Consider the following 16,289-nt stretch of genomic DNA (forward strand, 5'->3'; position numbering starts at 1 on the left):
AGTGTTTTGCCCAAGTCTAACTCATGAGACAGCAGGTGGTGACCATTAAGGGAGCAGTATCTTGACTTCATGGCAAATGCCCATCCCTAAAGCAAGTTTTGAAGGAGGCTACCAAGATGACACATTAGGAGCATAGGTTTGGTGTAAAAAGCCATAGCAGTGCTCAGTTCAGTCTGTTTGCCTTTAGGTGTTGTACATATTCAACAAATGAAGCAGATAATTAAAAACGTGAGCTTCAACCAGGACTTGCTGTTTCATAGCAAACTGGTTTCAACACAAGTCGGGGCTCAGCTTGCGAACGCCAGAGTGCTCAGGGCCGGGTGCCAGGCGGTGCCTTCGCAGAGCTGCGGTGACCTGAGAGCAGCGCGAGGAGGGACACTCCCACAGCCATGTTTCACCCACACCCCAAGGCGTCCGTCCAGAGACCGCGCTCTTAAGAACTTTGACTATCACCGTGTTTGCCAAGACTGTGTAAATATTAACTCATCTGGAGCAAATAGGACTGTATGTACTCGGTGGTTTCCCAGGGGGAAAAATCACGGAAATTTTCCCTTCTGTTTGGATTTCCAGAGAACGGAGGCCGAAAACCTTTTTATGAAAACACAAGTTTGAGGGTGGCGGGGCCAGAAATCTTCCATCACCTTGTCTGGGGTCACACGGCAGCGCTGCCCCCAAACCCTATAACCGCCCCGTTGCCAGGCCCCGGCGGGACCGTGTTTGGGCTCCGCTCGTGCTTCTGTCCCACCGCGCGGCGGACACGGCCCCTCCCCACCCGGGGCGGTCCTAACGCGGGTCGCGGCCTTCCGGGGGCGGTCGGTTCTGGGGCAGCGGTGTAGGAGGGACAGGCCTGGGCCGCCCCTGCGGCGCGGCGGCCCGGCACGGTGCCGGCACGGTGCGGTGAGTGCTTGTGCGGAGACGGGGCTCAGGCCGAGGCCCCGCCGTGAGGTCGTTGCTGAGGCGGGGCCGGCGCAGAGCGTCGCGGCGCTGGGGCAGGGCCCGGGACGGTGGAGGCCGGGCCCGGGACAGTGGAGGCCGGGCCGCGCCGAGCGGTATGATCGGCACCGTGCTCTGCTACGTGCTGCTGCCGGCGGCGCAGCTCGTCCGGGCCCTCCGAGGTAACCTGGCCCCGGGCGGGCAGCAGCGGGAGCCGGGGGAGCCGGAGGAGTCCTGGAGGGGCGGGGTGGGGTGGGGTGCAGGTGCCCCTCGTCTCCCCTCGCCCTGGCCTGACGGGAGTGCGGGCCCGAGAGGCGGTCGGGGGGGCTTGGGCTGCTGCCCGAGATGGTGTGAGCGCTTGTGCCGGGTCTGTTCAGCCGCGGGACAGTGCGGGGGCCACTGGGACAGTTGCCCACCGCCGTGCTGCAGTGGCAGATTTCAGTGTGCACGGGGCCCTGAGCCTCCTGCCCCGGACCTGCTCTACGGGTTTGGGGAGCTCTTTGGAGATGGGCTGCTCGGGGGTCTGTGACTCCCCAGGGACCGGTGGGTGACTCATGGATGTATGGACTTCTTTTTGTGCATCAGTATTTCACTTAGTTTCCTAGATCCAGCTGCTTCTTCACAGTCCTTCGTGGCTGTCCTGATATAAAGCCACCCTCCTGCCTGAACCGGTCCCCAGGCCTGTAGCAGACACTGGCACGCAGTGAGGGGCTGGCTGGCTTCTCTCACTCCCTGTGCTGTGCTAACAGGCTTTGGGGTAACAGCTGTGCCTGACTGGTGGTGTGCAAAAATTACTGCCTTGGTGTATTGGTGTTCCTGACGTTCATTAGCTTAATTACAAAACTGAAGCAGAAATGTGGTTCCTAGAACGCGCTTTCTGACATATACAGAAAGCTTTGATGCAAAAGATACAGTAAAAGCATGCATAGATGTTGCTGACTACTGTATGTTACTGCCCTGGCTTTCATCAGGGATACAGCAGAGAAAAAGTTATTTGTAGACAACAGAAATTTCTAGTTAACAGTAGGGACTAGTGTTAGTGCAGAATGCACAGCAAAATGTAAATGCTGTCATCTTGTATAGATAGAAATTAAAAGAGTTTCTGTCTTTCTACTTTATTCCACCAGTATTAGTATATTCAAGTTTTGCACTAACGACAGGGCTTTTAATTTTTTATCACTGATATCAGTCATCAGGTGATCAGTAATTCACACTAGGACTACTTCCGTCCATATATTTTATGCAATAAGACTTTTAACTGGACGTGTTGGCCCCTCTTCATCTTTTATTTTTCATCTATTAATGACAGAACAGTTTTTCATCTGCAGCACATTCTTGTGATATGTTTGATCCTCTTAGCCAAGTGCTACTTTCTTACTTAGTTCCTGGAAAGAATCTTGTTCCAGGTTGTCATCTACAAGAGTTTGGCTTGTTAGTCCATGCACCCCATCAGCTAACTTTCACAGACTATGCATTTAGATGTGTTGCTGAGAGCTGATGGTTGTTAGCTTGGCTGCCTGTGGCACTGCATAAGTTAGAATTGCGTTCCCTAGAGTTGGTAAAGCCATTGCCATACTGCACAGGTTCAGTGACTTCGACTTGGAGAACTCGAACTGGACTATGGCTTAGTGCTCAGGAAGAGGCAGGGTAAGTTGTTCAGAGTGTAACTTTTTCATAGGGAAGTTCGTCTTGCTATATCGAATGGTTGCATTGCACCGAGTTATAGCAAATGTACAGGAAAAAGAGTGAAGGGAAAGGCTTTCCATCTGTCTTATATTGTTTTGGGTTTTTTTGTTTTTAAATGGCAGATGCTTACTTTACCTGTCGAAAGAATGTACTTCTGGAGAAGAGCACGTCCACCCAGGTAGAAGCCATCTTTGCTGCAACCAGAGGAAGGTCGGTCCCAGAAGAGCAGGAAGCCCTTCTCCAGCAGCAGCTTGAGGAAGGAACAGAGAATTTGCCAGCCAGTGAGAGTGCTTCATCAGCAGGGAAAGCATCAGATACTCTCTCTAGTGACTGGTTAGAAGGTTCAGAGCTATTGATGACTAGCCTTAGTGACCTGAGTTCGGCTCCAGAAGTCACCCAGTGTGCTGGTCAGCAGCTCACAGAGCTACATGCCTTGGCGTCTTCAGAATTGCAAGATCATGCAGTGACTGAACTGAAAAAACTACCAGCAAAGGAACCAGTGGCTGTAGCAGGCAGTGCCCCTTGGGCAGCTGTGGTGCCACAGACAGATCACCAGACAGCTGGCTGTGCCACTATTGATGTAAAAGGGCCAAATGAAGACCCAGCTGTGCTGGCCTGGAGTTTAGCACGTGATGCGGAGACAGTGTCAACAGATCCCCCAGCCTGGCCCATTCCAGATATGGTACAATTCTGTCCTCTCCCAACAGAGGTGCCCTACCATGGTCAGTAGTAACAGCTCTGAATCTAATGTTCAGTTTGGGATTTGCATTTGTAGTGAATGTGGTCAGGTTATTGTGTTGGGGCTTGCTCTCAGTAAGACATTGATTGTATCTGTCCATGCAGAATTGACAGGATCTGCTAGTGAAAACTATAAAGTGAGTTTTGCTGAGGGAAAGCTGGTCACAGCTAGTAGTCTCTCTGCTATTAGACCATCTGGTCTGAACATCAATATATATTCATTTCCTGGGAACTGGTCCCAAGTGCTGGCTTTATATTATAAAATATGCCTAAAAGCTGGTTGAGCATTTCAGAATGCTTGACTGGTCTTCTGTTATGCCATCCCCAACTACCCAAAGGCATCCAAAAAGAGCACCTGAAAAACAGAGCAAGTGAGGGTTGTCTCAGAGGCTAAAACAGCCTATCCTGGAGAACGAGAATGGCTGTTTTCTGGGTCCCAGGGCAACTAAAGTATCATCGGGGTACCCAGCATGGCTGTAACTTTCCTTTTTGTCTCTTGCATATAGAGATTTTATGGAGAGAGTGGGAGGATCTTTCTGTCCAGCCCTGTGTGCTGGAGCAGGTCTCGAAAAACACTCCTCTCTTTGAATTTCGAGTCATGTCTTACAACATCCTTGCCCAGGACCTGGTGGAGCAGGGCCTTGATCTCTATGTACACTGTCATCCAGACATCCTGAACTGGAACTACCGCTTTCCAAACCTTTTGCAGGAGATCCAGCACTGGGATCCTGATGTGAGTATCATAGGATCATAGAATGGTTTTGGTTGGAAAGGACCGTAAAGATCATCCAGTTCCAACCTCCCTGCATAGGCAGGGACACCTCCCGGTAGACCAGGCTGCTCAAAGCCCCATCCAGCCTGGCCTTGAACACTTCCAGTGATGAGGCATCCACAACCTCCCTGGGAAACCTGTTCCAGAATCTCACCACCTATACGCTAAAGAAATTGCTCATGTCTAATGTAAATCTACCCTCTTCCAGCTTAAAGCCATTTCCCTTGTCCTATTGCTACATTCCCTTGCAAAAAGCTTCTCCCCAGCTTTCCTGTTGGCCCCGTTCAGGTGCTGGAAGGCTGCTCTAAGTTCTCCTCAGAGCCTTCTCTTCTCCAGGCTGAACAACCCCAACTCTCTCAGCCTGTCTTTATAAGAGAGGTGCTCCAGCCCTCCAGTCAACTTCATGGCCCTCCTCACACTGCTGGCTCGTGTTAAGCTTCTCATTGAGCAACACCCCGAAGTCCTTTTCCTCAAGGTTGTTCTCAATCCGTTCTTCAGTAAAATCTTCAGTAAAACCTCCTTTGTTTGCTTATTTTCTTCCCTGATATGGATGTGCTTGCACTGGAGCTATTCACCTCTGTGAGTATGTCTGAGACCTTCCCACACCAGTGTTTGTGTAATTTGAGTTCCGTGGTTGATCTAACAGCCTTTAAAAAAAAAAAAGATGCGGAGAGAAGTCCTAGGAAGAAGCAACCTGCTTGGTAGCTGAACAGTGATTCCTCTGACAGTGTTTGAGGCCTTGTGCTTACTTTTTTTTAATATGTCTATCTTGCTTTGATTATGTTACTATAGAAACTAGTCATACTTTGATAGCAGGGCTTAACTTCTTTAAACAGCGGAAGTAGAGGAAGAAGAGATAATGTGTGTTTGGGGAGGAAAGGACCAGGTTTCTAAGGCAGCACATGGGGAGAAGCCTGCATAGATGAGGATGTCATGGCCTTCTCTAGTCTTTGTGTCCTCTGTGTGTGATGAAGGATCTTCTGCCTCATCACTGTAAAACTGAATTATAAGCTAGTGTGATCCAGAAATTACCGCTCTCTGCCTGGAAAGTGCAGGACAGAGTTGCACTGATGACCTTTCTGGTTGCGGGGTTGGTATGTGAGTGCACTTTTCTGCTTTCTTCCTTCCCCAAAACAAGGTAACTAGCAAATACTGTAAGAGCCAGTGAAGTCTCCGCCTTCCTTCCAGGTTCTGTGTCTCCAGGAGGTGCAGGAGAACCATTACTGGGAGCAGCTGGAACCAACGCTCAAGGAGATGGGTATGTCCTGCTTTTGTGTGGCTGAATGTCCAGCTCATGGAACCAGCCAAGCTGTGCTTCCTGCTTAATGTCTTCAAACCACTTGCTCTCAAGAGAGCTCTTCCTGTTTGTCAGGTGGCTGCTGGACATAATTCTGAGCTGTCTACCCTGACCTTTACTTTCTTTTCTAATTCATCTTTCTAAGAGTTGACAGGTCAGGGTAATAAAACTGAGAAGAGTGTCCTAGGAGGGCAAGGAGAGAGAAAATGCCCGCAATGATAAATGGTAAACTGTGATTATTGGAACAGAATTGGGTATAATGCTGTGTGCATGCATAGTGGGAAGCCATTCTGCTTCACAAACTTGCTGAACTCCCTGGCAGATGCAGGGGGCCTGAGGTATGGCTAGATAAACCTTCTAATAGGTGATGGTTACTTTTCAGGCTTTGCGTGCTTCTATAAACGGAGAACTGGGACAAAGACAGATGGCTGTGCTGTGTGCTACAAGCACAGCAGGTTCCAGCTGATCAGCCTCAGCCCCATAGAATTCTTCCGGCCTGGCCTGGATGTTCTCAACAGGGATAACGTGGGCTTGGTGCTGCTGTTACAACCTCTGCTCCCAGAAGGCCTAGAGCTGAAGGCAGCCAGTCCTTTGTGTATAGCCAACACTCATGTGTTGTTCAATCCCCATCGGGGAGATATCAAACTGGCCCAGATGGCCCTGCTTCTAGCAGAGATAGACAAGATTGCAAAAACTACTGAAGGCAGCTACTATCCAGTCATCTTGTGTGGAGACCTGAACTCTGTCCCTGATTCTCCCCTCTACAAATTCATCCGGAATGGTGAACTTTCCTACCATGGGATGCCAGCCTGGAAGGTAGGTGCCATTCTGAACTGGGGTTGGGTAGCTCTTTGTGCCATGCTGCTAGAGAAACACATGGCTGCATTCTGTGTCTTATGAGGAAGTAGTCTGAATATACTGAATTCAGTTATTCAGCAGTCTCCTGCCATGCCTCCAGCTCTGCTGGGGAAAGAAGTGGACAAATGTGTGCATGTTGTTTTAACCACTGTTCCTTTGGTTTCTCTTGAGGCAGACCAGTGATAATAAACTGCTTAATTTCAGGTCCTGATTCTCCCATACTATGGGATTTTTGTGCCTGGGTGACTGGGAGTGTAGGGGAATACAAAATTTACTCAAATTTTATGTGGATGGTTGATCTGAAACCAGTTTGAAATAGGCACTTATGCTAGAGTCTTTTGTGGTTCCTTGTTTGTGTATCTATGATCAAATATACCATTGGCTTTCAAGATAAATTACCAGTTCAGTAATAGATGCCTGCAAGGTATCTTGTCAGATGACTTTTAGCTAGTTGTGTCCATCCTGCACAGCTAAACCTTTATTCTATCTGCAGCATATTCTGAATAGCTTAGTTCATGTCCTTCTATGAGGTCATTCTCCTGTCTTGCTCTTGGCAAATGTATACATGTACATAGTCCGTGTTGCTGGTCTTTCCTTTACTGTTTCTGGCCTCCTTTGCAGGTGTCTGGTCAGGAAAACTGTTCCCAACAATTCTGTTCACGAAAACTGCTGGCCCCACTGTGGCCGAGCTCACTGGGTGTAACAGACAGCTGCCAGTATGTCACCCTGTGCCAGCCAAAGAAACCAGGTGAGCTTCAGTGTGCACTGAGAGCATGAGTTTGCTGAGGATGGATGATTTATGGGCCTTGCTGTCTCTCTGAGTAGCTTGGGCATGTGTTGCAGGAGGCACTCAGCAAAGATTCTCTTCTATCCATTTTCTTAGGACATTAATTAAATTTAATTTTTCTGGAGTCAATTGCTGTGGCCGCATTTCTGCCATTTTCTTTCTCCAGTCAGGAGCTGGATGCTCTGCACATCACTTTGCATTCCCAGACTATGTTTTTGTGCAGTTATGAACCATGTTCAGCAGCCATAGCTTTCAGCTGCAGGTGCTAGGGCGGTATTTGTACACCACTGTTAGGGAATCATTCCTAATAGCCCTGTTACAATCATGACTGTTCTCTGCTGTCCTTGGAGAGGATTTAAAAAAAAAAAAAGGAGGCCACACTAAGTAGCTTTTGTTGGAATCTTAAATGTAGAACTTGTATTCAACCTGTTCTCCAGATTTTTTTTGTGGGCATTTCCTTGAGTTGCACAATAACTGATCCTCTTAAAAGTGCCTTAACTTGTGGTGTCTCAGAGGGGATATTCTTAATTTGTTTTCATCAAGGTGCTGACCATGACTGCTGTATTAGCTACAGGGATAGCAACAATTGTGCTGTCTTCTAATATTTATGCATCTGTTCTGTTCTACATTTAGGTTATTAAGTGATTCTGGTAGTATCAGAGTGCTTGGGCACAAAAACCTCTCAAACTAAAGAAGTCAAAAGGTGTGAAGTCTATGCAGATATGACTTTGCTGCAGTTAGTTTCTTTAAGCTTGTGTTTTTCTTCTTTTAACTTGCATCTTTCTCTGCAGACAGACATAAGTACAGCCGGGACTTCCTGCTCCAATTTCGTTTTTGCGATGTTGCCTGTGAACGACCACCACAGTTGGTCTTCTTGGAAGGTGTGACAGATGCTAAACCAGGTATTAATGGGAGATTTTTTCAGCTTGTGAATCTTGCAGCTTGAATTTGATGGAAAAATGATGTGAAGGTAATTCCTGGTGGGAAAAGGGAAGACAGAAGGGTGTCTGCTGTGATTATTAATGGATTCCTTGAGAGCTCACAGGAATACAGTCTGAACACCCTTATAAAGAGTGACTGTGTTCCTTCAGATGCACTGAGATTCAGTCTCATTTGGAGGCTGATTCTTACAAAGTGAAATAAGTTTGTTTTTTTCTGCTTCAAGATTTTTGGTGGGGGAGAGCAATCATGAAGACTGCAATATCACAATGGCCACAACATACATGTCCCTGGATGCTGGTACCCAGTAGACACTGCCTCACCTCTGGGCCTTGTAGCATGGCTGCTTCTGCTCTCTCCATTTCTCTTCTGCCTTTCTAGATGCCCTTTCAGTGATTGGTAGGGTTGGACAAATTTCTTTGACAGCAAAAGTGGAGGAACCTGGGCTTTGATAATATTAAATGCATTAAATGCATTTAAATGCATTAAATATCATAATAGATATGACTTCCCAGGGTTTTTTGCACTGATCTCTCCTCAGGATATTCCTGCTAGTCTTAGAGCTGGGGTTTCCTTTGAATGTTTTCCTTCAAGGTGCCTGTGAGCGGGAGTTACCTGATCTTCTTGAGCAAAAAGATTTGCCTGATCTCAAGAGATGCTTCTAAAACTTAGGATCAGCATTGTGTTCCCAGATCTGTGTAGGTCTGTCTGGAATCTCTTTGCTCCTTTGCAGACCGCCCTGCACACTGGCCCAAACCTCCTCCTGTGGTGGAAGACCCTGATCCAGAGCCATTCATCCCAAGGTAATCTGGCACACCTTCAATGACTCCACTCATGAAGTCTGGTCTCATTTTCATGAGCGCTGGAAATCTCACTGAAGTAAAGACTGAAATTAATGTAAGGGTGGAAGACAGTAAGGAGGGCTATCAGCAAGAGCCAGATCCACCCAAGATTGTCCCAGCAGCTGGGCACTATTCTTTGTTGGTGAAGAGGTCAAGAGTAAAGGGCATAGGCCGGATTGGGTATTGAAGACAGAGAAAGTTCATAGTACACTTTGTCTGTGGTGTAAGTGGAGTGAATAAATCTGAAAGACGTTTATGTATTCCCAAAGCAGAAAGGGTTGGGATAGTTGCATCAGCAAGGGAACATGCAAATTCAGCTCTGACTACAGTACTGAACGCTGCATAATTTTCTTTCTTTCCTTGGTAAGTGATGGCTGTTCATGTGCAGGTCTTCAGGTGTTATCCAGCATGGCCTCAACCTGACCTCTGTGTACAGCCACTTCCTGCCACAGAGAGGACGCCCAGAGGTCACAACAATGCCCATGGGGCTTGGAATCACCGTTGATTATATCTTTTACTCGGCAGAGCCTGTGAAGAATGGGAACAGGGGGGGTGAGTGTGGCAGTGAGGGACTTAACCCTCTGGGATCTTCTGTTGGGAGGGAGCTGTGTGACATGCCAGACTGCAGCCAGTGTTGGGCACTACAGATTGTGACTTTCACTGAAAGGATGCACCAGGTGGCAGCAACATTTGGTTGCATATCATGAGAAGACACTGTCTTTGCTTTGTGGAAAAATAGAAGCTGCTTAGTTTAGGCTCATGTAGATTTTTGAGGAAGCTTAGAACAGAATGGATTCTGTTCTTTTGTATAAGTCTCTTACTTGTGCTTCAGGCAGTGCTGGGTCCTAAGTTAAAGGCTTGGACTTCTGGTCTGACTGAGACCCCACACTAGCCTTAGAAGGTGGTAGATCTGGTTACATTACAATGGCATCACCTCTCTGCTACCTGAAACTGGAGTTATATTGATGAAAGACTGCATGTAAATGCATCCAGGGACTCTCTCTGAGCTGGTTTGGATCATGTCAGAATCAACATTGGGGTGGAGGTTAGAAATGAAGATGTTAATTCCGCCTCAGGGGAGAATCTGAAGCTACGTAGTACCATAAAATGAACTTCACGTGTAAGCAGCTGCCTGGAGAATGTAGTATATAGTTGATTCCTGTGCTTGCAGTTCTGTGAAATCATTAAACAGCAGCATTATAGGGTGCTCGCCATTTTCACATCTCAAATGCTCTTTCAGTGTTTGTGCAAGCTGTTCTTTCTTCAGGGAAAGAACAGGAAAGCATTGACAAGTATCCCTCTGTGACTGTATAATGTTAATCAGTAGCATCAGTCTCTGGCTGATGTTTCTTTCCATTTTCTTTAACAGGTCGCAGGCTGTACCGGGATGGAGCCCTGAAGCTGCTTGGCCGCCTTTCCCTTCTCTCTGAAGATGTCCTGTTGCTGGCAAATGGCTTACCAAATCCTTTTTGTTCATCTGACCATCTCTGCCTTCTGGCTAGTTTTGGCTTGGAGCTCTCTAGCCACAGAGAGAGTTAGTGTTGGTTCCCTTTGCCTAAAGAAAAGCTGTTCTGAGTTCGGCAGTTGAGGTTCTGGATTGCACAACCTGCTTGCATGAAAACTCAATTCCTTGTCATGCCCTAGAAGTTTCTCTTTCCCGTCACACCCTCACAGAAAGCAGGGATTAGGAAAGTTGAAGTGCTTTTTGCATTGGTATTCTCTGCAAACCTGATCTGTGTTCCCAGTGGGCTTGCAGGTGTATTCAGGCATTACCATCTCTTAAAGGGATCCTGAGTCCACTGCTTTGTTTTAGACATAAGTCCCACATTTATTTGTCCCTGTGTGAGATCTTCAAGGAGCTGGAAAGGAGAGAGGCAGCACTGCCTACTTCTGGGTAGTTAATTGCTACCAAGGAGCAGAGGTTGTATGCACTGATATTCTTTTAAACCTTTGGTTGTTTTAATTTCTTGGTAATAGTTTTTGAAGTGTGGTTCTTCCAGGATGAGTCGTCATGTTGCCTTTGAGAGTGTTGGCTCTGCTAAGTGCTTGGAAATGGCTTTTACTTAATAAAGGCTTCATGTAGGTGAGTTGTTTCTACAAGAAGCTGCCTGCTGTGACTAATGGACTAGGGAACAGGATTGCCAGGAATGGAGCCAGGAGTTCATTCTACAGTCCTACCCTCTCGAACTGCAGTGAAAGCCTAGAGGGCCTGGGGGAGGGCTCCCTTCCTTTCTAAGAGTCAAGATAGTACCTAGTTGTGTACACTTGTACAAAAAATATTTATGATCCCTTCCAGTTAATATGAGGTGGAAAAAACTAATCCTGGAAGTCATGACAATCCCAGGAAGCTATAACTGGAAGATACCAGAAGAATATGGAAGGCATGTGAGAGGCTGCAGAGCCTTCAGGTGGAAGAACTGATGCTTTTTACTTGTCCTGCTCTTTCTCTGTGCTCTCCCAATTCCATTCAGCCTACCAGAGGTCGGACAGCTGACCTGTAGCATCCTCCTGCACCAGACTGAAGTTCATGCTACTGCCTTGCTTGGGAGCCAACTGTCTCTAGGTAGGTGGGATCTGCCAGACTGATTCTTGTCTCTTGACAGCTGTTGGGAGGGAAGGGAAGGTTCTGGAACTTGTAGCTGGATTGTCAGTTGCTTGGATCTTGGCGTACTTTGATGTCCTGTTAGTGTACTTTGGTCAGCAGTGGCTTGCCCGGTACAAAACCAGTTGAACTGCACCTGTTCCTAGGGCAGATTCTCCAGTTCAGCCTGACATTTGATGCTCAGGTTTTTTTCTATAAAAGACAAGAGCAGTATTGGCAGAAACATTATCAATCTTCTGTTCACAAGTGAGGCAGGGAAATCTCGCCCCTCCTCTGGTTCTTGTGAGATGCTGCAAGAAAACATTAAATATTGTTCTCATCCTGGGTTAAATGGGGACTGTCATATTTAAAATGTTACTGTCTTTATTTAAAAAATAAAATTTTTCTAAACTAACTAAAAACCCAACAAAGTAACTGCAGCACTTTGTGCTCCTGGCAGCTGAAGCTTCTGAGCACTTTCTCAAAAAAGCTTTGCTGCTGGGATGTGAAAGAGGGAGGACTAATTAGCTCCACAAGATAGTAGCAATGAGGATTGAAGAGGGGGGAGAAGTGGGTCTTGCTGTTGTCTCCATCCGCAGATCCAAGAGATGGTTTTATTTAGCATCAGACTTGTCTTGCAAAATAGTTTGCATTCAGGAATCCTTCCACTCCTCCCAAAGAAAGCAAGTCCTGCTGAACTTTTAGTTCTATAATCTCTACAGAAACCAGATGTGTGTGTGTGTGTGTGGGGGGGGGGTTGTGTGCTGTGCCCATATGATAGTGTAAGGACTGCATATTCCTTTCATGTCCTTGCCATCTGGTGTGGTATTTGCCTGGTGATGTGTGGATGGCTTTTTCTACCTCAGCTGGGATGGCTTGGAGGGCTGTATAAGTGAACAGCAATCTGGGGCTGAATAAGTTTGCAGTTTTGTTTGCCCGTAGTTTTGACAGGTAATGGTTCTGGCATGGCACTGGTGTGTGTACATGGGGAGATATGTAGAACTGTATATTTCTGTGTCTCTCTATATCTGACAGTTACACTCATTTTTGCAACTACTCTTACTCTGGTTTTGTAATTGGTTGTTTTTGCAAAGTGATAGGAGGAAAGGGAAACTGGTGAACTGAGAGCTTTATTTTCTGCCAGGCTTAAAAAGAGGTTGCCAGGAAGCAGCCTGGTTGGAGATCGCTCCTACCAGCTGCTAAGATGGTAATGGGAAACTTGGAAGGCTCTAAAGGTTTTAAAAACAACCATCCTACAGCAAAACAAAAAACAGTCACACATAGTGTTGCCACCTGCTACTTTGTCTGTCTGCTTCAGGTGCAATTGGCTGGCTGGGTTTGATGGTCAGTTGGTAAGTGGTGTGTGTGCTTGTATGAAAGCTACCCTCCCACTACACCACCAGATGAACTGGTTGCCCCTGCACTGGCCAAAGCACCATGCCAATCCTGTGATGTTAACTCAGGTGTAGGAACTGTGCTTCGGTGTCACAAGTACTTCTTCCATTTTATTTAAACCAAACACTTGGCTTTGCTTTTGGGTAACTTGCATGAATGCATCTCTCAGGTAGGTTTTAAGGATCCCAGTATGTTTTTGGTGCTTTTTTTTTTTTTTTTTTTTTTTTTTATGAAAATCGAATGTTCCATGGGTCAAGCTAATGCTTTCTCTTTCAATACAAGAAATAGTATGGTATGAACTTGGAATGTCTAAGTTGTTGAACACTGAATATGGAGTCACATGCTGAAACCCTAGGACAATGCCTGCATGTCCTTGGATTCTTCTTTCTGAAGGGTAGGACACTCCCAGAGGGACTTGAAGCTCCCAGAACGAACCCCAGCTCACACATACTTCCTTGGGCATTCATAGGTGAAACTACTGCAGAAATAACAGGACCATTGCTAGTGACTGCATACAGACACACAGAAGCAGAACTGGAGAGCTGATCACTGTGGTAGTTTGACTACCACAAGCTCTACCCTAAAGCTCTGATACAGACCCTTGCAGAGCCGGCCTTTGTCAGGAAAGAAACAAGAAATTGCTCTGCGTTCCAGAGCAATTTGGAGTTAACATCAAATGGATCTCAAGACCTGTGAATGCCTCTGGATGAGGGGGATTATAGGAGAAGATTGGAGGTAGGGTGTGTGAAAAGAGTCCCTGCCTCTAAAATAGCACCTAGCATATAGTCAGGGAGAAAATGATGTGTTTTGTGGTGCTCTGAAGTAGCGCTTAGTAATATAATAAGAAGCTGTGGTAATGAATAACTTGTGGTGGGATGTAAGATTAAGATTCCAGATGACAGAATTGCAGAATGTTAGGGGGCTGGAAGTTTCTTCTGGAGATCATCTAGTCCATGCTGCCTGCCAGAGCAGGTTGACCTACAGCAGGTTGTGCAGGATGGCATCCAAGCAGGTTTTGAAACTCAACAGAGATGGAAGGAAAGTTCACCACCTCTCTGGGCAGCCTGTTCCACTGCTCTGCCACCCGCAAAGTAAGGAAGTTCCTCCTCATGTTTTGATGGAACTTCCTATGTTCATGTATATGCCCGTTATCTCTTGTCCTATCACTGGGCATCACTGAAAAAAGACTGGCCCATCCTCTTCACACCTACCCTTTAAGTATCTATTAGTGCTGATATAGTCCTCCCTCAGTCTTCTCCAACCTAAAAAGACCAAAATCCCTCAGCCCTCCTTATGAGACAGATGGCCTAGTCTCCTAATCATTGTAGCCCCTTGCTGTATACACTATCCAGCAGTTCCCTATTCTTGAACTGCAACAAATGCAGTTCTTGACTGTTTTCCAACCTAGATGCCTAACGAGTTGTCATTAGTGCAGCTTTCTGATGAACTAGACGAGTTTTAAAATGGTTATGAAAGTGGAACAGGAATATCTGCTATATTCAGAAAGGAAAGGTATGATTGAATGGCTTTGGTTGGAAGTGACCTTAAAGATCATCAGAGAGGTAGGATCATCTCTGTCATCTTAGTATATTTATTTCAAGGCCAGGCTGGACGGGGCCTTGAGCAACCTGGTCTAGTGGAATGTGTCCCTGCCTTCACAGGGGGTTTGGAACTAGGTGATTTCTAAGGTCCCTTCCAACCCAAACCATTCTATGATTCTGTGATTCTATAATGTAGCACTCAGGGACACTAGTAGTTTGGGTAAGGGATGTTAGAGACCACTGGCAGTGTGTATGCATCTCCTATTAGCAGTTTCTAAGCTGCAGGAGTGAGCAGCTGTAGAGACAAACACGTTTGACAAAGTATCTTTGCTAGACAACAGCTTAGATTGCAGCACAGCTGCTAGGCTGTGTTTAGTTAGGCTGTTTAGATAGGAGTTGGTTTTCTTTCACGTTCTCAGAGTTTAGGAGTTTTTTTAGGAGAATGCCCTTTATAATCAATTTTCCCAATTACATGGGATGGGAGGAGTGGTAAACAATGTAATTGCTCTAGTTTCTTGCCTTTTCTCAATAAATGAGACTTGGCTAGTGCTTGAGGTCTTTCTCTATGTCTTTTCCTTATGAAATATCTATCCAGCAGCTGTTTTCCCACGAATACCATTCCGAGTTATCTTTCTGAGTTACCACTGTTTATTTTTTTTTCTGCAGCTGTATTTTTTGAGTTAAAAGATATGGGTGGAATTATTTAGGGCTAAGCCTTATTATAACTCAGCATTTACGTTGTGCCAAGTTGTAAGATAGTGGGTTCCCTCACCCCTTAAGAATGGAGGGAGCTCTGAAACAAACACATAAATAAAACAAAACAAAAAAGGTTTATCATTAGTGCCCAGTATGCCACCTCCATTGTGAAGTATAGAAGTCTGAAATATACTTGACTATACTTCTCTGGGGAGTCTCTTATAAGTCTAAGAACAGTTCAGCATCTTGGGGAGAATCTTTAAGAGCCTATCAAGGTATGTGTCCTGCTTCTAATAATGTTTGGGAGTGTGGTGTGCAAGGCAGGGTGCTGAAAGGCACACTGCAATTTCTCCTTCCATTGCCACCACCTCACTAATGAACATTTATTGGATGTACTGTTTGGAATTTGCAAACATATTTATGGTTCATCAAAATGCAGAGGAAGCCTTTTGTGGCTCATCTAGGAGAAACACACAAGCCCTTGGTGAGACCCCATCCCCTTTCACTTGGTTTCCTCTTGTGCAAGTTAATTGAATTATTGGCTCTGCCCTGCTCCTTACCAGACTGCAGCTGCCTGGCCTGTGGGGCTTCCCATGGCACTGTCACGCTGAAATATGCAAGCTGCCTGATCACTGCCATTGAGTGTACTGCATTTGTTTCCAAGTAGGATGCTGAGTTTCTGTAGACAAATCACCTGCTATATAGATATCAGATGACTGATTTAGCAGCTGGCATGTCTCAAGTGCCTTCATTTTGTCAGCTGTACAAGTTTGGCTTGTGTCAAGGCAAGTTATGTTCCCACTGAAAACTTCATTGTACTCTTGAAGGTTTTTTCCTTTATTTTTAAATTTAGTAATTTTATTTCAGAGATGGAGTACACATTCTTGTGCTTTAAAGGAATAAAAATGCTGTATAATGAAGCAGGAAAAATTTTCCAAACTTTGGTTAGATAAACAGCAGCTTTCAAGGTGCTGAGTTGGCAAATGGGAGAAGGACAAGGCTAGACGTTGGCATGCACTATAACAAAAGATGCATTTGTTCCATCCAGTCTGCTTTTATACAAAAAAACCTTGACTTCATGCCTTAGCCATGTTACTTAATTTTTTAGTCTTTTCTTTCTTGGTGGAAAGTCTTCTACAACAGTCTTAACTTGATTCAGTTATTGGCTACTTTCAGGAGCTATTTCTGAATTGAGGGTAGGTGAATGTAGCAGTTACTCTAAAG

The 16,289-nt window shown here is 45.9% G+C and overlaps 1 protein-coding gene across 11 annotated transcripts in view; it reads left to right on the forward strand.

Moving 5' to 3' along the window:
• ANGEL1 (angel homolog 1) overlaps positions 1-10,955 on the forward strand; it is a 190,239-nt gene extending 179,284 nt beyond the window's left edge. Inside the window, exons 1-11 of one of the 11 annotated variants that reach the window (XM_071745912.1) lie at positions 669-1,115; positions 2,742-3,341; positions 3,864-4,090; positions 5,318-5,387; positions 5,809-6,242; positions 6,906-7,037; positions 7,865-7,973; positions 8,237-8,310; positions 8,744-8,813; positions 9,221-9,404; positions 10,222-10,955. In XM_071745912.1, coding sequence (XP_071602013.1) covers positions 1,052-1,115; positions 2,742-3,341; positions 3,864-4,090; positions 5,318-5,387; positions 5,809-6,242; positions 6,906-7,037; positions 7,865-7,973; positions 8,237-8,310; positions 8,744-8,813; positions 9,221-9,357 — 1,917 coding nt within the window. In that variant the 5' untranslated portion in view covers positions 669-1,051 and the 3' untranslated portion in view covers positions 9,358-9,404; positions 10,222-10,955. Of the gene's footprint in view, positions 1-514; positions 1,116-1,424; positions 1,477-2,741; positions 3,342-3,863; positions 4,091-5,317; positions 5,388-5,808; positions 6,243-6,905; positions 7,038-7,862; positions 7,974-8,236; positions 8,311-8,743; positions 8,814-9,220; positions 9,405-10,221 lie in introns of those variants that run through there. The other 10 variants (XR_011726282.1, XM_071745914.1, XR_011726283.1 and 7 more) reach the window with 10 other exon arrangements.
• The last annotated feature ends 5,334 nt before the right edge of the window (positions 10,956-16,289 follow it).

The sequence above is a fragment of the Heliangelus exortis genome, chromosome 5 (genome assembly GCF_036169615.1).
Source record: "Heliangelus exortis chromosome 5, bHelExo1.hap1, whole genome shotgun sequence".
In the NCBI taxonomy this organism is placed as follows: domain Eukaryota; kingdom Metazoa; phylum Chordata; class Aves; order Apodiformes; family Trochilidae; genus Heliangelus; species Heliangelus exortis.